Source organism: Lepus europaeus, chromosome 12 (assembly GCF_033115175.1).
Source record: "Lepus europaeus isolate LE1 chromosome 12, mLepTim1.pri, whole genome shotgun sequence".
Classification (NCBI taxonomy): domain Eukaryota; kingdom Metazoa; phylum Chordata; class Mammalia; order Lagomorpha; family Leporidae; genus Lepus; species Lepus europaeus.
Window position 1 is genome coordinate 70,140,522 of NC_084838.1, and position 21,803 is coordinate 70,162,324.

The following is a 21,803-nucleotide window of genomic DNA, read 5'->3' on the forward strand; positions in this document are numbered from 1 at the left end:
TCTCACACAGGAAAGCCATGTGCTTATGTACATAACCAAAAAAACAATTAGGGAATCAACCAATCTAATCATGGTGAGGCAGGTAATAGTGCAGCACTTCTCAGTCAATAACTACATTTCACTATGAAGTTTTTCCCAAGACTGTTGTCTAAAATGCAAATAACTCTGAAAAGAAGTAAAGCTTTTTGTAATTTTTATCACAGTCAGGCAAGAAAAACTAATAAACCTACACCAAAAGCAAAGGATACGCCATCCCTCTGATACGTTTGATTTTTCCTGGATCCGTGAGCTGGATGGGCTTCAAGACCTTCCTCACGGGACAGGAGAAAAGCACCTCACCACCTCCTCCAGGAGGCATTCCCCGCCGCACAATCTGCACAGGAAGTGAGAAAAGTGAGCCGAGGGCACAGCAAAGCAGTGGGTTACCTGGATGCCCAATCCGTGAAGGCGTATACCAGTGAGCCAGACAGTCCCTTCATCCTCAACCTGCCAATCCTGCAACACCAGCAGCACCCCTGCTAGCTCCAAGAGGGCAGCCCATGGTGTATCAGAAAGAGCAGTGGACTTAGAACCAGAGTCAAAGACAAAGTGGACTGCAAAGTGGCTCCACACCGTCTATATCACCCTGGGCAGGTTCCTTCACCACTAGGACCTGTTTCTGTACCCTAAAATGAAGAACTGGTCTCATTCATCAGCTGATCCCATTTCTTAACCATCAGCAACCTCTTCTTTTCCTCCCGTGTCAATAACTCATCCGTCAAAACTCTATACTATTAAAGAAAAATAAAGTTATTTCTCCTGCTTAGCAATATTAATCTATAATGCAGAGATGTTAAATGGCTTAAGATATTCAGTGTTACCGCAATGGACTAGCATAATTCCTTCAGACAGTAAATGAACAGATGCTTGAGTTACTTGGACATACTGAAAAATTCTCAAAGGCATCCTAGGTTAGACCAGAGATGCTATAATGCCAGAATACCTGCTGCTCTATTTATTAACTATATGGACAGAGCTGGTAGGAGAAATAAAGGAGTTAATACTAGTATATATACCACAGCCCCTACTACAAAGTGAGTACAAACATCGGTGTTGGTTACTACTGTCATTACTAAAGGGCCCCTTTCACCTTAAATAAAAAGTTTCTTTGGGAAAAATAAAAAATATTAAAAATAAATAAATAAAATAAAGGGCCCCTTTTAGTTCAAAGTCTGAAGTGTGTGGCTCATGAGTCCTGTAGGTGTTCTGATAAGTAGTCACACACACACACACACACACACAGAGTTACACAGCTCTTCCAACAAGTTGCAATTCATGCAGTCTTACCTTAAGCTCAAATGATTCACCATCAATCCCAAACTGTTTCAGTAGGGGAAGTGCCGTTGCCTTAAGAATATCAACCTGTGAAATTATTCCACGAAGGAAAAAAAAAAGTTTTCATTAGCCTGTGGCATTTAGGAATAGTCCAAAGCTGATGAGGCTTAGCAACCTGTATATGACGGAGTCTGGTGAAGAGGAGGGATGCTGGCTTACAACTGAGGGTGTGGGCTGCCTCTAACCCTGAGAATGTGACTTTGTAAGCCACTGAGCTTCTGTGGGCCTGGCTGTGCTCACTTACAGCATGGAGACCTTCAACTACCTGCCAGTCATTGTGCTTACCACATGCATCATGCAAAAAGCATGGAGAAACTTACAACAAACTGGATCTCACTATAGAAGAAACTATCAGCCTTTGTTATAAAACTTTTTTCCAATATGGTTGCTTATGGCTTAGAGCTGGTAGAACTATAAGTCAATGGCTAAGCTAAGAATTCAAACATAGGTGGTTATTCTACCTTGGAGTGTGAAGTAGTGAATAATAGCCTCAAGCACTACAAACCCCAAATTGCGATTACAACAACATCCACAGTTATGGCAAGACTTGGCCAAGCATTGCCATGATCTCTCTTTTCAGAGACGCTGGGGGGGTCTCTTCTTACTCATTTGGGGATTCCTCATAGGCCATCAAGATGACATCCCAAACACAACCACCTAGTGAGTCAGTAAATGTTGCCTTATTTGTCTTACGGGACAAGAGACATTCCCTTCTTGGCCAGGGAGTGTGGAGGTCAACCCTGTCAGACGCAGTACAGGCAGGGAATGTAAGGAAAAGTCCTAGTCATGTCTCAGCTCTACTTAGCTGCGTGGCCTCAGTCAAAAAAGTCACAACTGCCTGAATGCCCCTGTCTCTAAGATGAAGGCCTCAAGCCTGGGTATCTCCAAGTTTCCACCAATTCAAATAAGGCTTGATAGCAAAAAAAAAACAGGCTCCAACTAAATATTCTGATATCGGTAAGTCAACCAGAGGTAGAAATGACCTGTGAGGTATAGGAAGATATTCGGAATGCACCAGCCAGAACAGGGGCAGTAACTAAGAAAACCCACTAAAGATGAACTAATTTCAATTAAATAGTAAAGCTAAACACACTTAAAAATACAGTTGGGGCTGGTGTTGCAGTGTAGCAGGCTGCGCTGCCGCCTGCAACACTGGCATTCCCACACGGTCATCTGTTCAAGTCCCGGCTACTCTACTTCCAATCCAGCTCTCCCATAAGGCACCTGGAAAGATAGCAGAGGATGGCCCAAGTACTTGAGCCCCTGCCACCAACCTGGAAATCCCAGATGGCATGGCCCAGCCCTACCTGTCACAGACATTTGGGGAGTGACCAGCAGATGGAAGAGCTCTCTTTATCTATATCTACCTTTCAAATATATAAATCTTTAAAAAAAAAAAAAAACTTAATACAGTCATGTATCACTTAACAGGGATCCATTCTAAGAAATGCATTAGACCATTTCATTGTGCAGACATCATAGAATGTACTTACATAAACCTACATGGTACTACTACACCAAAGCTATAAGGCACAGCCTACTGCTTATATACTTTATTTTTAATTTTAGACTTGTTAAAAACCGAGAGACAAACATATCACCCTAGGCCTACACACAATTGGGATCATCATGAATATCCCTATCTTCTACCACCATCTACATCTTGACCCACTGGGCAGCCTTCAGACAGAGTGACCCACATGGGGCTGTCCTCGCCTAAGATAACAACACTGGTTTCTGACATCTCCTGAGGGATCTGACCAAGGCTGTTTTACAGTAAACTTTTTTTTAGTAAGTGGAAGGAGTTAACAAAAACACAAATAGTAAATACATAAAGAGCTGGCATTGGTATAATGGGTTAAGCTGCCGCTTGCAACACCGGCATTCTATACGGGAGTCACTTCAAGTACTGGTTGCTCCACTTCTGATCCGGCTCCCTGCAAATGAGCCTCAGAAAACAGCAGAAGATGGTCGAAGTCCTTGGACTCCTACATCCACGTGGGAGACCAGGATGAAGCTCCTGGCTCTTGGCTTCAGCCTGACCCAGCCCTTGCTGTTGCAGCCATTTGGTGAGTGAACCAGCAGATAGAAGATCAATCTCCACCACCCCCTCCCCCTTTCTGTATATCGGCCATTCAAATAAGTAAAAAAAATCTTTTTTTTAAATAGTTAAATCACATAAACTAACACAGTTGTCTGTCATTATCAAGTGCTGTGTACTCTACATAACTGCAATGCAATGCTACAACTGGCAGAGTAGTATGATTTACTTACACCAGCATCACTACAAACTTGTGAGTACTGTGTTGCACTGACATTATGACAGATACAATATCATGAGACAATCAGAATTTTTCAGCTCTATTACAACCTTATGAGACCACTGTTGTATATGCAATCCGTCATTAATGAAAACATCATTATGCAGTGCATGAATGTAAATGCATTTGCAACTGCCAGAACTGAGAAGAATTTCAGCAAGGCTAGAACTAAGGGCAGCTGGGGACCAGGCTAAGGCAAATTCTGAAAAAGCTGGGGAGGCAAGGAAGCAGGTTACTCTGGAACAAGGCAGCTACCAGCTCTCCTGGGGAAAAGAAAGGTAAACAAAACGAGCATCCTACGGCTCATCCCACTCCCTCCTGAGTAACAAAGGATGAAGTCAAATTTATTCTGAAGTTCTGCAAGGAGCCCAAGTGTAATGCCACATGAAATCCTGTCTCCTAATCACTCTCCATCTGACACAGAGAACAGGCCACATGCAGGGGGATCTTTAAAGAAGAGAGGGGGCCGGCACTGCAGCATAGTGGGTAAAGCCCTGCCTGTAGTATCGGCATCCCATAAGGGCGCCGGTTCGTGTCCTGGCTGCTCCACTTCCAATCCAGCTCTCTGCTATTGCCTGGCAAAGCAGAAGACAGCTCAAGTCCTCGGGCACCTGCACCTGTGTGGGAAACCCAGAAGAAGATCCTGTCTCCTGGCTTCAGATCCGCACAGCTGTTGCGGCCATCTGTGGAGTTAACCAGCAGTTGGAAGATTTCTCTCTCTGCCTCTTTGTAACTCTGCCTTTCAAATAAATAAATAAATCTTTAAAAAAAAAAAAGAAAGAAAGAAAGAAAAGAGAGAGAAGCAGATTGATTGATGATTCATTGATTGATTGATTGATTTGGATCATTCCTGGAACTTTCTCTCCAAAATTTCTCCCATTTCCTATCCTCTTGCCTCAAGAGAAAAAAAAAAAAAAAAAAAAAAAGTCCCTACAGCTCTATAAGGTTCATCCCTATCCTTTCCGCTTTTGATTCTTACCCCTTGGACCTGTGTAGGAGTCACTCTTATTAAATATCTCAGTCCTTTTATTTTCTCTCCTTCTCCATTACATGTAAGTTTCTCTTCAGCCTTGGAGCAAGCTCAAACTTTTTCTGATCTAAAAGAAAAAACTCCATCCTCTGCTTTTAAGATATCATCCTTGGCCGGCGCTGCAGCTCACTAGGCTAATCCTCTGCCTGCAGCACCAGCACCCCAGGTTCTAGTCCCGGTCAGGGCGCCAGATTCTGTCCCAGTTGCTCCTCTTCCAGGCCAGCTCTCTGCTATGGCCCGGGAGTGCAGTAGAGGATGGCCCAAGTCCTTGGGCCCTGCACCCACATGGGAGACCAGGAAGAAGAACCCGGCTGCTGGCTTCTGATCGGCACAGGACGCCGGCTGTAGCGGCCATTTGGGGGGTGAATCAACGGAAAAAGGAAGACCTCTCTCTCTCTCTCACTCTCTCTCTAACTCTGCCTGTCAAAAAAAAAAAAAAAAAGTATTAAAAATTACGGAAAAATAGAGTACTAATTGTACATACAGCACTAAAGTCCCAAGTATACCACAGGACCCTTCCCCATTGTCTGAGGTGTCTTAGCCCCTTGTAATCTAAAAGAGTAGAGCCCCCTCTCATACTTGTACCATAGGGCCCATTTCCTAGCATCTTCCAGAAACTGCAGGAAAAGAGCAAGCACTTAAATTTGTTTAAAATTCTAAACAGCTTATACAACATACATTTACAACTAAGAATTACAGATCTTGCACTGTATTGGCATTCTAGGAAAAAGAGTTTATGCAACTGAATTTCTAAGAATCGAGAAATACATTTTTAACTGCCTAAGAACATACCAACCATGTTTATCCCCTAGCTGGTATCTTGGTGAATACTAGCAGTCTCCACTTCAGGGCTCACTGCACAAGCCAGTTGGTCCTCACCAGTTAGGAAAGCTACACACTTCACATTCGGTCTCAGAAGCTGCAGAATGTTCCCAGCCTATGTCCACAGCAGGACTTAACAGAGCATACAAAAGCAGAGGATCCTTTCCTCAATGTAAGTGTCCAAGGTTGGCACTAAGATAGCTCTGGCGATCACTATGAAAACTTTAGCTGGATGTTGAACCATTCTCTTCATATAAACACACGCAGGAAAACTGACATGCTTAATAAGAAGCCTGCTAGCACCAACAAACTATCAGAGCTCATACATTCCTTCTCTGCACTTAGGCCCTTTTACTAAATCTGCAAGCTCTTCTCCGATGAAGGAAATTCTTCAGTGTAGGCCAGAAGCCTGCATAAGTCAGGATCATGTTGTGGTAATGCCAAGAGGATATTATTTCCTGGTCTGCTGCCCTCCAGCTTCACCTATCACATAACCTTCTAAAAACATCACTCTCACACACTTCAGTCAACAAAGTCATACTTCATGTCAACTGCAATGAGACTCTAAGCATCTGTTTCAAAGGTTCTTACACAACAATGATAGGCACCTGGATGAATATTAACAATTGTCCTGACCCTGAGGATTACAATGAGTCTGGGTTCATCTGCCTCCTGAAGTGGATTAACCTATAAATCTCAAAGCACGTAACAAAGATATAATTCAAAATAAAACAAGAGCTTCATGAGGAACTTTTTGTTCAAAAATCAGGTGGCGAAAAGAGACAAAACGCAACTGACACCATGGCTTGTACTCAATACTCACTGAGGGGTCCACCTGGTCATTGGTCACTCCCCGCAGAACTATTTTTAGTGGATGCTTCATGAATGGAGCCAGGCAAAGAAGACTCTCCAGGTAATAGCCAATGCCGCGGAGGACGCTGCAGTCATGTTCCAGGGACCCACCATACAGGAGGCCAGGCTGGTAATACAAGGTTGTTCCTGGAGCCAGGGGAAAAAAAGCCACTCTCAGCAGAAAAAACACCAAGTGTCACAAAGGCAACAAAGGCAGTGAGTCCCAAGGGGAAAATGTGACAAGGGCATCTAAGGGAATTCAAAATGCCATTCCTGAGAGTCCATACTTCACTGTAAATGCTGACTCATGACTGTCAAGCCTGGGAAACAATAATAAACTGTGAGTGTAATTTAATAAACAGTAATAAATTAAACCCCTCCCTAAGCCATCCAAGTTGCCAAGTCATGGCAGGGCCCAGGGAAGAGCTCTTCATAAGCACACTAGCTTCCCAAGGGCACACCAAGACTGCACCAACTGTAGGTTTTAAATGACATTCTTAGGAGCCAGTGCTGTGGAATAGTCGTAAAGCTGCCACCTGCAGTGCCAGCATCCCATATGGGCACCAGTTTGAGTCCTGGCTGCTCCACTTCCAATCCAGTTCTCTGCTGTGCCCTGGGAAAGCAGTGGAAGATGGCCCAAGTCCTTGGGCCCCTGCACCCTCGTGGGAGACCCAGAGGAGGCTCCTCTTCAGAATGGTACAGCTCTGGCTGTTGCAGCCATTTGGGGAGTAAGCCAGCAGATGCAAGACTTTGTCTTTGTCGCTATCTGCCTCTCTCTGTAACTCTGCCTTTCAAATAAATAAATAAATCCTAAAAAAAAAAAAAAAGATGTTCTTAAATCATCAAATCATTGCACTGGGATCAGCCTCCCCTGGGTCCCCTGAAGTAAGAGTCTTCAGGTATCTCATAAAGTAAGTAAGATGCCTACAAGTACTCTATGGCATTCAATGACATTCATGGCAGCTGTTTTAACATTAATGAATAGAAACATCCAAAGTATTTTAAGGCTTTAGTAGAAGCTCTTCATTATCTTTATTTACTTTCTTAATACTCACCCAAAAACTTTTTTATGGGATTGACACATCAGAGAATGAACAAAGTTAAATATCCTAAATGATATTGGGGGACTGGGGGGAAACTACTAGATGAAAGGTGAACAAGGTAATTTGGCTGCTCAAAATCTTTTGCAAAGATGTGGCCATTTGGAGAGTAAACTAGTAAATGGAAGGTTTTTCTCTTTAGTTTCAAAGATAGCTGAATAGGGAAAAGATATGCTGAATTTGACAAGGGGAAGATGACAGAAAAAAAGTAGACGAAATGTATTCCCAGAGAAGAAGTGGAAATTCTACAGAAAGAAGAGAGATGCCATGGAGCAGCCTGGAAAGAGCAGACACACAGCAGCGAATGGGACACGACACATAATTCCCGCAGCCAGGGTTTGAAGGAGATGCTAGCTTCGGAGAGCAAGGTGAGAGCAGACTATGGCAGCCCAAGCCACTGGTAATGCTGCATGAAGGAGAATCTCATTAACCACATCGACAAGATCCCTAGCAGCGGGCACGGTGCCTACCTAGTCAAGAAAAGGAAAAGCATATTTCTCCCTATCCCCACAAAAGGCGCCAAGCAACCAGCAAGGAGAAGCTGCCATCCTGACACTAGTAGAGACTGCAGCAGCTCTCACACATGACCAGGACATTTTAAAAGAGGGGGGAAATCTGTGTTTCCCACTGACTTTGAGTCTGGCTGAAAGGGCTGACAGGGAGCTGGGTACCCACTTAGGATTGTGGGGTATTCCCACCCTCTCAACCTATCACAGGCTCTGGGCTCAAATGGACAAGGTAGAGCACCCACGGCAGCAGGTTCTGCTCTCTCAGTGGATGGGTCAGGCTCGCAGGACTGATAGGGGATCCTCTATACCCTGTGACTGTGGGAGCCAATGCATGCTATGACTGTGGGAATTTTGTGTCTACACGATAGGGCATAGGGTGTAGCTGGGTCTCTGCCCAATCATTGTGTCTGGCATCAGAGGCTCAGAGCTCTCTGACTGGGGTAGGTCACAGCAGAGTGTTTCATGTTCATGCTGAGGACCATTCAGATTGTCTCTGTGGTTCAGCATGGGTCAGGGTTGTACCCACTTTGGGCTAACCCCAGGCACTGATCACCTTGGAAGAGAGGAGGTGAGATTGTGATTATGCTAACAGGCATCAACATACCCTACCCCTGAGTACAACAAAGGAGATCTGCCATGTCCAACTTTAGTGTCACCTAGATTCTCATCTCACCCTTGTGCACTGACCAGAGCTCCCTGACCCACCCAGACCATGCCTCTGGATATTCACTGAAGGAGCAGACACTCCACTAAGCCACAGAGGCGCAGTTCAAAGACAGAACACATCAGAATAGAAAACCAACAAGTGTTTCCATAAACGCCTAAAAATAAACACAGAAATATAAGAAACAAGAACAAGGAAGACAACATTTGGGGAGTGAACCAAGAGATGGAAGATCCTTCTCCTCTCTCTCTCTCTGCCTTTGCCTCTCCCTCTCTGTAACTCTTTCAAATAAATAAATAAATCATAAAAAATAAAAATAAAAAAGCTGGAAGCATTTCCACTAAGATCTGGAACCAGACAAGGATGCCCACTTTAACCATTGCTATTCAATATGGTTCTAGAACTTCTAGCCAGAGCAATTAGGCAAGTAAAAGAAGTCAAAGGGATACAAATTGGAAAGGAGGAAGTCAAATTATCCTTGTTTGCATGACATGATTCAATATAGAGGGGAACCAAAAAACTCCACTAAGAGACTATTGGAGGGGCCAGTGCTGTGTCATAGTGGGTAAAGCTGCTGCCTGCAGTGCCAGCATCCAGTATGGGCACCGGTTCAAGTTCCAGCTGCTCCACTTCTGACCCAGCTCTCTCCTATGGCCTGAGAAAGCAGCAGAAGATGGCCCAAGTGCTTGGGCCCCTGTACCCACATGCAAGACTCAGCAGAAGCTCCTAGTTCCTGGCTTCAGATTGGCCCAGCTCCACTGATTGTGGCCAACTGGGGAATGAACCAGCAGATGGAAGATCTCTCTCTGCCTCTGCCTCTCTGTAACTCCACCTTTCAAATAAATAAATAAATCTTTAAAAAAAAAAAAAAGGGAGAGAGAGAGACTATTGGAACTCATAAGAGTTTGGCTAAGCGGCAGGATATAAAATTAACACCCAAAAATCAATAGCCTTTGTATACACAGACAATGCCAATGTCATGGTTGAGAAAGAACTTCTAGGATCAGTTCCATTCACAATAGCTCCAAAAAATTTAAATACCTTGGAATAAATTTAACCAAGGATGTCAAAGATCTCTACAATGAAAATAACAAAACATTAAAGAAAGAAACAACGCACAAAAAATTGGAAAAATCTCCCATGTTCATGGATTGGAAGAATCAATATAATCAAAATGTCCATACTACCAAAAGCAGTTTACAGTCAATGCAATCCCAGTGAAAATATCAACAGCATTCTTCTCAGATCTGGAAAAAACGATGCTAAAATTCATATGGAAACACAAGAGACACCGAACAGCTAAAACAATTTTAAACAACAAAAACAAGCCAGAGGAATCACAAAACCAAATTTCAAGACAAACTACATAACTATTATGATGTTATGATAATAACATCAAAACAGCCTGGTACTGGCACAAAAATAGACATGTAGACTAACAGAACTGAATAAAAACCCCAGAAATCAATCCACAAATCCACAATCAACTATTCTTGGACAAAGGCATTAAAATCAGTCCCTGGAACAAGGACAGTCTCTTCAACAAATGATGTTGGAAAAACTGAATTTCCACATGCACAAGTATGAAACAAGTCCCCTACTACCGTACAACTCACACAAAAAATCTAATCAAAATGGATTAAAGACCTAAATCTACAACCCGATACCATCAAATTGTTAGACAACATTGGGAAACCATACAAGACATTGGCATAGGCAAAGAGTTCTTGGAAAAGACCCCAGTGACACAGGCAATCAAAACCAAAACTGAAAAATAGAATTACATCAAAATGAGAAGCTTCTGTACTGCAAAAGAAACACTCAACAAAGTAAAGAGGCAACAGACAGAATGGGGAAAATATCTGCAAACTATGCAACTGATAAAGATTAGTATCCAGAATCTATAAAAAGCTCAAGAAACTCAACAACAACAAAACAAAAAATCCAGTCAAGGAATGGAAAAAAGACTGGAACAGGCATTGTGGGGGAAAAGGTACCCTATTCTACTGTTGGTAGAAATGTAAACTAGTACAGCCATTGTAGCAGACAGTATGGAGATACTCAGAAAGCTGAAAACAGAACTACCATAGACTCAGCCATCCCACTCCTGGGAATTTACCTGAAGGAAATAAAATCAGCATATGAAAGAGTTAACTGTACTCCCATGTTTATTGCAACTCAATTCACAATAGCCAAGATGTGGAATCAACCCAGATGCACATCAACCAATGACTGGATAAAGAAAATGAGTATATATACAATATGGAATACTATTCAGTGCTTAAAAAAATTGAAATCGTGTCTTTCACAACAAAATGAATGCAACTGGAAACTATTATACTTAGTGGAATAAGGCAGTCCCAAAAAGACAAGTGCCATATGTTTTCTGTGGTAACTAATAGAGTATCTAGAATGCAATATTGGAATGAAATTGGTATTTTGAGAATTGATTATTGTTCACAGTCCTTGTCTCTGCTGTTTAGGAAGAGTGTTTTTGGTTTGTTTTTTTTTTTTCTTTTTCTTTTTGTTGAATGTTTTACTTAATAGAGGGTTAATCTTACAATTTTAAAATAAACTAAAAGAATGACATTTTAAAAATTAAAAGAAAGAATAAGGAAGGAGGATGGAGGGTGGGAGTGTGGGCTTGAGGGAGGGTAGGATGGGAAGTTTCATTATGCTCCTAGATCTGAAAATATGAAATACATGAAATTTGTTCATCTTATATAAAAAATACAAGCTGTGTGTGTTGTGTGTGTGTCACTCTGCTTTTCTAATAAGTAAACCTTTTTAAAAAAGTTATGTAAAATCTTGCAGCAATTTCCAATCAAACAAACCATGGAAGACTAAGGGTCTTCCAGCTGGCAAAGAGCATGTGAACAGCTCACATCCAAAACCAGCTCTCTGTAAGGTGTGGCTAGATGCAGTCACAGATCAGCAAACCTCCCATGGAACAGGGCTATGTATGAACTCAATCTTGTCTTCTTTTTTAAAAGCACCAGTATACAGGAAAGGTCAAAGATTTCTTTGTGGAATATATACACAAAGGTACACAGTTCATGAAGTTGGCCAATGGCGTTTTGCCATGGTCTATACAAAGGAGAGAAAGATTAATAGGAAAGAGAAAATAAATAACCTAAAAGATTACAGTAGGGAGCAATTAAATAAATGATTGTGCATCCATACAATGGAATACTATATACAGCCAACAGAAATACTGAGCAGACCTGTATTTGCTGGCAGAGAGATTTCCCTAAGACAGTTAATGCCAGTGATGAAATACTGGCTGCTGAAGACTATGAGGAGCATGACCCCGTTGATGGTCTGAGTTATGTAAGTGCCTATGTCAACAAACACTGTGATAGTGGCAGCCGCTAGAGAAGGGAATGGAAAGGCAAGAGATGAAGGAGTTCTCACATTTGCATATACATCTGTAAACTTACTGTAAGAGAGAAAAGAAAATAAATTCAGCATAGGCAACTACCTCAGAGTTTGCCATAGAATTTTTTTTTTTATTTGACAGGTAGAGTTATAGATAGTGAGAGAGAGAGACAGAGAGAAAGGTCTTCCTTCCATTGGTTCGCTCCCCAAATGGCTGCTATGGCCAGCACTGCGCCGATCCAAAGCCAGGAGCCAGGTGCTTCTTCCTGGTCTCCCATGCTGGTGCAGGCACCCAAGCACTTGGGCCATCCTCCACTGCCTTCCTGGGCCACAGCAGAGAGCTGGACTGGAAAAGGAGCAACCGGCACTAGAACCCAGCACCCATAAGGGATGCTGGCGCCACAAGGCGGAGGATTAACCAAGTCAGCCACAGCACTGGCCTCAAAGTTTGCCATAAGAATTTAATGTGATAATAAAAGTGAACATATTTTGAAAATTTTTATATAGGGGCCAGCTCTGTAGTGTAGTGGGTTAAGCCGCCAACTATAGTTCTGGCATCTCATATGGACACTGGTTCAAGTCTCAGCAGCTCCACTTCTGATCCAGCTCACTGCTAATGCACCTTGGAAAGCAACGGAAGATGGCCCAGCACTTGAGCCCCTACACTCATGTGGGAGATCCAGATGAAGTTCCTGGCTGTTGGCTTCGGTCTGGCTGAGACCTGGCCATTTTGACCATTTGGGGAGTAAATCAGCCAATGGAAGATCTCTCTCTGTCTCTCCCTCTCTCTAATTCTGATTTTCAAATAATTAAATATTATCTGAAAGGCAGAGAGGCAGAGAGAGAGGGAGAGAGAGAAAGAGAGAGAGGTCTCCCATCTGCTGGTTCACTCCCTAACTGGCCGCAATGGCTGGAGCTGGGCTGATCCAAAGCAACCCAGGAGCTTCTTCCAAGTCTCCCACACAGGTGCAGGAGCCCAACCACCTGGGTCATCTTCCACTGCTCTCTCAGGCCATTAGCAGAGAGTTGGATAGGAAGAGGAACAGCCAGGACATGGACCAGCGCCTGTATGGGGTGCCAACACTGCAGGTGGAGGCTTAGCCCACTACACCACAGCGCCAGCCCCCCCCCCCCTTTTTTTTCTTTTTCAGGTAGAGTTTTAAGCAAAATACAGCATTTACACTATGGAAGAGTGAGAAGCACAGGTTATGTTTCAATGGTGTATGTAGGTGCTTTCATGCAGGGAAAGAAAAGGAGTTTACCTGTTTGGTTTATTTCGATTCGAGAACCGTTAGTTATTTTGTCCAAAAGCCTTATGAAGCTGGCTTCAAAATCTGTGGGAAGAGAAAAGAGATCGCCATCAAGTTAGTCACCATGTCCAGGAAGCCACTCTGCTGCAGGTATTGCAGGAGGGGGTAGGTTACTTCCTGCATCATACCTGGGTTTTCCTCAGGAACAAGGTTGGGGAACCTGAGCAGTTAAGAGAACCCCAACAAGGACAGATATACAGGTTCAGTAGAACTATCAGAAACAATTCAGCTTTCATATGGCATACGAATAGCAACTCCACCAGCAAACAAACAGGATCTCAATCTCAGCAGCATAAAACCATCTAAGACCTGTTTTCTGACCTAAGGAGAGCACATCAAATCAGGAAGAAACAGCAGAGAGTAGGAGAGAGTTTTGAAATCAAACCCTTCCTTGCTCCAGGATATCTGAAAAGGGAGATTAACTTAAGGGCCACCCTTCAGTCTCAGAAACAGTAATTTCCTGTATCACCTTCCTGACATAAAATCATGCAAGAAGTTGTTTTTTATTTCATTAAAAAAGCGCTAAATGAACAGTAGTCATGGCCACTGTCTTTTAACTGAATGAAAAAGACTGGAAAAAATATATTCCAACTGTTCATAAATGGGTTTTTCTTCACTATAGGTTTTTTTTTTGTGTTTTTTTTTTTTTTTTTTTTGACAGGCAGAGTGGACAGTGAGAAAGAGAGACAGAGAGAAAGGTCTTCCTTTTGCCATTGGTTCACCCTCCAATGGCTGCCGCAGCCGGCACACTATGCTGATCCGAAGCCAGGAGCCAGATGCCCCTCCTGGTCTCCCATGTGGGTGCAGGGCCCAAGCAGAGAGCTGGACTGGAAGAGGGGCAACCAGGCCACAGCAGAGAGCTGAACCGGAAGAGGGGCAACCATGACAGAATCCGGCGCCCCGACCGGGACTAGAACCCAGTGTGCCAGCGCCGCAAGGCGGAGGATTAGCCTATTGAGCTGCAGCGCCGGCCCACTATAGGTTTTTACATGAATTTAATTTTATATTTTAAAAGTTTGTATTTTTACATTTAAATTTGCTTCAATGCCATATATGAGCAGATTTTTAGCTAAAATAAAAGTCTGTCACTCTTTAGGACAGAAAGAGAGGGAGGGAGGGGAAGAGAGAAGATCCTGTCAACATGAAATTATGCGAGGAGACTCCGGCGCAGAGCGGGTGCACTGGCCTTCCCTGAGCTGTTGTCACACACCCTCTCCCCTTAGGTCTAGCCTGGGAACAAGGACAGAAAGACCGATTCCTGTGGCACCAAACGCAGCCTGACTGCCTGCCCAGCAGAGCCTGCCGCACAGACTCCAACTTCACCTGAACTGACCCCAAGAGGTGAGCAGATCAAATAAGCATTCCCACCCACCTGGTCTGTTACTTAACCCTGTCCCATAACTCCTGTCAGAGGAGATTCTGTAATCTGAACAAAGAGCACTGGGCTAGAAGTCAGAGGAACTCCATGAGAGCCTGAAACAAATAAAAGTGGCTAATAAGAACTGCTGTGTTGTGATAAGAGGCCTCAACAAGATCAGACAGCAAAAAGAAACTTACACTGGAAATAAATGTGGTCATTATCTGCTTGTCTATGAATGCTTCAACTGTAGTTATTGTCTGCTTATACGTAACTATTTCAGGTTCTGCTTGCTAGTACAAAGCAATGATGTTAACCATTGCCCAACAGCTTACATCAGTAACTACATATGCATGCCAGTATTGTACCAATTCCTGTGGCTGCCGTGTAATATTAGAATATCCAATCTCATGTATGCATGTAACCATATAAGGAACACAAAGAGGCTAAAATCATATATAAGGAAATACCCTTCTTTGTTCATGGCTCAGTCTTTGGGATAAAAACCCATCTGGGCCTTATGCCTCCAGCGGTGGCATCATCATCATCATCATCAACATAAAAGACTGCTTCCTGGCCTTAGTGTCTCATCTCTATTCAGGAATCTCCTTACATTTTTCTGGGGACTTGTCTGGGATTGGGCGTTTGTTTCACCTCCCTTGTTGACTAGGGCACAGGGTCCCTGAAGCATCAGGGACAGAGTGATCTCTCATGGTGCCAGTGGATCACTTACTCTGTGGGGAGTGGCTCTCTCGCAGTGTGCTGGGACTCTGACCCTGGCAGCAGAATGGACCCAGTAGGCAGAGGAATCAATCTAGGGAGCACTGCCGATTGGAACTGGCAGGAACCCTGATTCATTTGGCTTAGCAGACCTGCCCTGAGTGGCAGAAGGGGAGCCTGATCACCTTGCAGAGTTGCCCAAGCAATCTCATAAAACGATATAGCACAGAAATGAAACTGCAACTCTGAGACACTGGTTAGAGGAAGTTTTGATAAATAACAATCTCATGCATAAAAATGCCAGGGTAATTGCTCTTGTGCTACTCTGGTACAGTTGTAACTGGGTTTAAAAGCATTTCTCCCTTTTGAACCTAAAAGTTAATTGCCTTAAAAATAATTTGCTTTGTAACTCACCAATCTTGTTTTGTAATGTGGTTTAACAGATTCAGTCAAAATAACAATGGGTAATGAGTTCTTGTTATTGCCACCTGGGGTAGATTTTGCAGTCTGCTTTATGTCACTGATTTCCAATTAGAGTTGGTTTATGAAAAATAATAAAATTCCATAAAAAAGTAATTTTGACCTTAATTCAGATAAAAGTATCATATAATATCTCACCATCTTAAGTTATCTAGGTGTAACTGTTCAGTACAAATTGGGTAAAGGTAAATGAAATAAATGTTTCTAAATGTAAACTCTGATATTCTTAACATCCTAAATTCTAAAAAAAAATAGCTATTTGGGTTTGTTAATGTTTTCATAAATAGTCTATATTTGAAAAATAATTCAAGACTGCCTGAAAGTAACTGGGGTTAAAATTTGATATGTTCTTTTATTTTTAGAATGTCTTAATTTGGAGATTTTTAAATAATTATTTCAATGTAATCAAGGAAATCAACAAATGAAAAAAAGGTCACAAGCATGAAAATTTTTTTTGGTGAGAAAGTTGTTTGTTTTTTGTTTTTTTTTTTTTTTTTTTTTTTGACAGGCAGAGTGGACAGTGAGAGAGAGAGACAGAGAGAAAGGTCTTCCTTTTTTCCATTGGTTCACCCCACAATGGCCGCTGCGGCCGGCACACCACGCTGATCCAAAGCCAGGAGACAGGTGCTTCTCCTGGTCTCCCATGCGGGTGCAGGGCCCAAGGACCCAGTTCGAGTCCAGCTACTCCACTTCTGATCCAGCTATCTGCTATGGCTTGGGAAAGCAGTAGAAGATGGCCCAAGTCCTTAGGCCCCTGTACCACTGTGGGAAACCCAGAAGTTGTTCCTGGCTCCTAGCTTCAGATTGGTGCAGCTCCAGCCATTGAGGCCATATGGGGAGTGAACCAACAGATGGAAGACCTCCCTCTCTCTTTCTCTGCCTCTCTGTAAATCTGCCTTAAAATAAATAAATAAACTTTTTTTAAGTAAAAAAGGACAATGCTTGTAAGAAATTGTTTTGTCCTACAGGAGAATTTACTCTAGACTGAAAAGAAAAAATAGGGCAAAACACTTAAAAGTGTAAGTTGTGAAAGATGTGAGGAAGTCACAAAAGCTTTAAGAGGAATAATCTTATAATATCTGTGTGAAAAACTGACTATAATTCTTAAAATACAGTTATAATGTTTTCTAAAACTTAACATTAAAACCAAAAGTACAGTGACATGGAATTAGAATCTGATCCTCTGTTAAAACAACGAGGTTTTAAAATACATGTTAGTAAATATTTTTAAATAGCTTATCTTTAATTTTAAAATCTGCTTAAATAAAAAAAAAAAAAAAGCTGCAGCACCTCCTTTTAAGTAGTTTTTGTTTAATCTGTGACTGTCGATTTTCTAGCCAGCTCCAGGAAACTCTAGTTCTGACTCTCGTAAATCATTTCAAGTTATGGGATGATTATCCACATGCTAACTCTTATATCTGAGGTTTTTATTTCCCATTTTGGTGACAGACTGAAAAAACAAATTTTGTATCCTATGGAGGTAATCTTTGTGTTTTCTGTCTTGGTAAGTTCTGACTGTTTAAAAACAGCTGAGTTTTAAGAGTTAAGGTCTGTTTAAATATGTACTTATTTCAAAGTGTTTGAGTGATCACTTTATAACAATGATTAAATCTGGTTTATATCATGTCATGATGTTAAGGGATCCTATTTCAAGCAGATATTTTAAGCCTTCTTGACATCCTTAACATTCAGAAAGTCAAAGTTCCAAATTCTTTAAACTTTGATATTTCCAGCTGCGCTCCTGGAAATATGAAGAATATATCTCTCATCTTGTAGATACTCCAACTAATTAGGCTATTTGGATAATAGCAAAGGTACTGTCAACATGTAAAATGGTAATAAACTTTAAGTTGTGTTAATATAAAATGTACTGATACAAATGTCCAAAGTTACAGAAGTCTAATGATCTTGCTGTTGATCATTCATGACAGTTATCCTATTAAAAAATCTCAGAGGCCTAAAAGAGACAAGTGATTATAAAATCAGACAGGTGTTTTCTAAATTACTTTGTGGAGTAAACAAGTGCCTCTTCTTGACAATTAATGAGTTTTATAATTTCAACCATAGCTATCTAAAGTCTTTTGTCATCTACAGTTTTGTATTCTTCTCTAAAAACACCTAAAATCAGGATTTTTTTTTTTAAAAAGGACTCTAACAAATGCTCTTAAATGAAGGTTTTCTAACGAGTTTACAATCAATGGACTACAGGTTGTAACTTAAAAAACTATGGCTAATTCAGGTTTCTAAGAGCAAAAAGTAATTCTAATTGATTAATGGTAATTTTTAAGCAGTTAAAGATTTTTTTTTAATTTTTTTTTTTTTAATATTTTGACAGGCAGAGTGGACAGTGAGAGAGAGACAGAGAGGAAGGTCTTCCTTTTTGCCGTTGGTTCACCCTCCAATGGCCGCCGCGGCCAGCGCATCTCGCTGATCCAAAGGCAGGAGCCAGGTGCTTCTCCTGGTCTCCCTTGCGGGTGCAGGGCCCAAACACTTGAGCCATCCTCCACTGCCTTCCCGGGCCATAGCAGAGAGCTGGCCTGGAAGAGGTGCAACCGGGATAGAATCTGGCGCCCCAACCGGGACTAGAACCCGGTGTGCCGGCGCCGCAAGGCGGAGGATTAGCCTGTTAAGCCACGGCGCCGGCCGCAGTTAAAAATGTTAAAAGACTGTTACCAAGCTTCTTTATTATTCTGTCCTGTAATGTATGTTATTATATGTGTACATGCATGTATTTAGAAAAAATACTATAAAAAAAGACAGAAGGTTCCATTCTGCTGGGCCTCTAGGAGCCCATGATCAAAATGACTGTCAGGGGCACCGGGCCATTGACCTCATGGTGGACGTGGGAGCAGAGCATTCAGTAGTGATCCACCCCGTGGGGCCACTCTCAGAGCCAGCCGACTACCGTGAGAGCCACCGGTCGCCAAGCTCATCATCCTTTTTCCTGCCTTGGCCATGTAATTGAGGCAGCCATGAAGTTATTCCCAAGTTCCTACATCTTCCTGACGGCCCAGTGGCTTTAATGGGTCAAGATTTATTAGAGAAGCTGAAGATTCAGATAACCTTCAACTCCTGCAGTCAAGTGGCTCTGATCTTGGGAGGACCAGAAACAAAAATTCTGACTCACAGTTCCTCAGGAAGAGCGGAGCCTCTAAAGCCTCCAGGGGGAGACACAACACGGGCCCTCTCCTTTAAGGTACTGGGGGCGTGGACAGAGGACAACTGCCTCCCAGCCAAGGACTGGCTAGAAGCGTGTCTTACGTAATGATAAAACTAAAGCCAGTAATCCTCCGCCTTGCGGCGCCGGCACACCAGGTTCTAGTCCCGGTCGGGGCACCGATCCTGTCCCGGTTGCCCCTCTTCCAGGCCAGCTCTCTGCTGTGGCCAGGGAGTGCAGTGGAGGATGGCCCAAGTGCTTGGGCCCTGCACCTGCATGGGAGACCAGGAGAAGCACCTGGCTCCTGCCATTGGATCAGCGCGGTGCGCCGGCCGCAGCATGCCAGCCGCGGCGGCCATTGGAGGGTGAACCAACGGCAAAAAGATGACCTTTCTCTCTGTCTCTCTCTCACTGTCCACTCTGCCTGTCAAAAATAAAAAAAAAAAATTAAAAATAAAAAATAAAGCCAGGAACTGGGCCTATCCGCCAAAGGCAGTATTTCATCCCTTGCAAGACACAGATTAAAATTCAAAAATACTTAGAGAGGTTTCTAAAGCATGGGATCCTCTGGCCTTGCCAGTTGTCATGGAATAGACCTCTTCTACCAGTTCAGAAGCCAGGGACAGATGTTTATCGGCCATGCGAGCAGTAAACCAAGCCGTAACTTTACACCCGGTAGTCCCAAACCCTTACACCCTTCTGAGTCTCATCCCTGCTGAAGCTACTTACACGTTTCCACTCAAAGGATGCCTTTTGTTTCCATCTAGTCCCTCACAGTCAGTTGATTTTCGCCTTCCAGTGGGAAAATCCCAAGAAAAGACACAAGGGCCAGCTAACTTGGACTAGACTACCAAGAATTTACAAATTCTCCAACCATTTTTGGCACTGTGCTAGCCTCTGACTGAAAAGCTTTCCCAGCCAATTGGCATGGCCACAGGCTACTCTGGTATGTAGGTGATCTGTTAACACAGAACACGGCAGACACAAGAGGATTGCATGGAGGGAACACAACCTCTTCCTACTCTCTTATGGGAGGCTGGCTACAATGTCTCTTTAAAAAGACTCAAATTTGCTAAGAGAAAGTAAGATATCTTGGCTTTGACTTGTCCCAAGGACAGTGTCAGCTTGAGAGAAAACAGTTTGCTCAATCCCTACTGCTTCAACCCGGTGCCAGGTTCAAGGGTTCCTTGGAGCCGCTGGCTTCTGTAGAATATGGATACCTAGTTTCTCTAGTTTGGCAAAGCCACCTTATAAAGTTACAAAGCAGGCAGAGAGAGAGAGGCTCTCTGTTCTGAAAATAGACACAAGAAAGGACCTCCTGACAGATTAAAAGGGCACTTACCAATGCCTCAGCTCAGTGGATTCTGGACATAAACTAAGCCATTTTCCTATCTATGCATGAGCACATTGGCACAACAGTCAGGGTACTAACTTGTGGATGCTGTGTGGGCACCTACAAGAGTGGCTGTTATGCAATGCTGGGGCCATCAAAGGCGAAACACCTTCACAGTGCAAGGAAACAGAAAAGCTGACTGAGAAGCTAAGCCCGTGGCCACCAGAGAAACAACAGGGCCAGCCGCCCTGACCACTGACTGCCCTGTTTCCTGCCCTCTAGCAGAATAGGAACCAAACTACTCTCAGCATGAGCTAACCTGGTTCAAAACTGAATACAGAAATTATATCCCTGGGCAATGGTAGAAATTTGAGAGTGGCCAGGTTGCCATCCCAAGCCGCTAGCCTCGGCCTTTGTCAAGCAGTTTCATGAAGGAACTCACGTAGGCAGAACGGCCCTGGAATCTGGCACCTTTACACCCTGGGCTTTCCCGCATAGCTCGGGCAGTGTGCAGACAATGTGAAATGTTTGCCTGGAAGAACCCCTGCCAAGTGCCTCTCCACCTGCATAGCATAAGAGGAATTCCGCTTGAAAATTTAATTATGGACTCTACTGAACTTCCCCATGTTCAGGGATGCAAATGCTTATTGGTCTTTGTGTGCACTTTCTCAGGGTGGGTAGAGGCTCTCCCACTCCATATCGAAAAAGCCTGCTAGGTGGCACAAATTTCACTAAAAAAAAACACATTCCGTTTTGGAATTCCAGTTACTATTAGGTCTGCCAACAGGCCTGAATTTATAGTGGAGGTGATGCAGGTGATGGCAAAAGGACTAGGAATCATCTGGAAGTGACACATGGCCTATCAGCCCCAGAGCTCTGGAAAAGTGGAACACAAGAACCAGATACTCACAACACAATGAAGTAAACTGTGCCAAGAGACTCACTTATATTGGGACCAGCTGTTACCAACAGCACTGTTGAGAATTAGATGTAGCCCTACTAAACAGAAAGGGTTCTCCTTTTGAAATTCTTTATGGGCACCCTCCCTATACAGTCAAGGGAATGCACAGAGATTTAAAAGAAATAGGCAGCTTCACCTTGAGACAACAGATGCAGGCTCTCAGCTGTGCCATGACCTCCATCAATCACTGAGTTAGGGAATGACTGAATGTGAGCTTAAACATAAAAGCTCATTCTTTTAAGCGAAGAGATATGGTATGGTAAGGAAATAAAATGCCCAGCCCCTAAAAGCCCCTTTGAAGAGGTCAGTTTACTGTTGTTCTCTCCACCCGTATTGCAATCAGAGTGGATCTACCCTAACAGAGTAAAGTCGGTGGCCTGCAACTGAGACTGCGTCTCAGATCCCATAAACACTGTACAAGCTGACCATCCAGAA

The 21,803-nt window shown here is 43.1% G+C and overlaps 1 protein-coding gene across 1 annotated transcript in view; it reads right to left on the minus strand.

The window, feature by feature from the left end:
• Positions 1–21,803, minus strand: part of RCL1 (RNA terminal phosphate cyclase like 1) — a 75,128-nt gene that overhangs the window by 29,515 nt on the left and 23,810 nt on the right. Inside the window, exons 2-5 of the mRNA XM_062208308.1 lie at positions 13,313–13,384; positions 6,371–6,546; positions 1,327–1,401; positions 249–373 (exon numbers count right to left, since the gene is read on the minus strand). Of these exons, the coding sequence (XP_062064292.1) occupies positions 249–373; positions 1,327–1,401; positions 6,371–6,546; positions 13,313–13,384 (448 nt within the window). The remainder of the gene's footprint in view (positions 1–248; positions 374–1,326; positions 1,402–6,370; positions 6,547–13,312; positions 13,385–21,803) is intronic.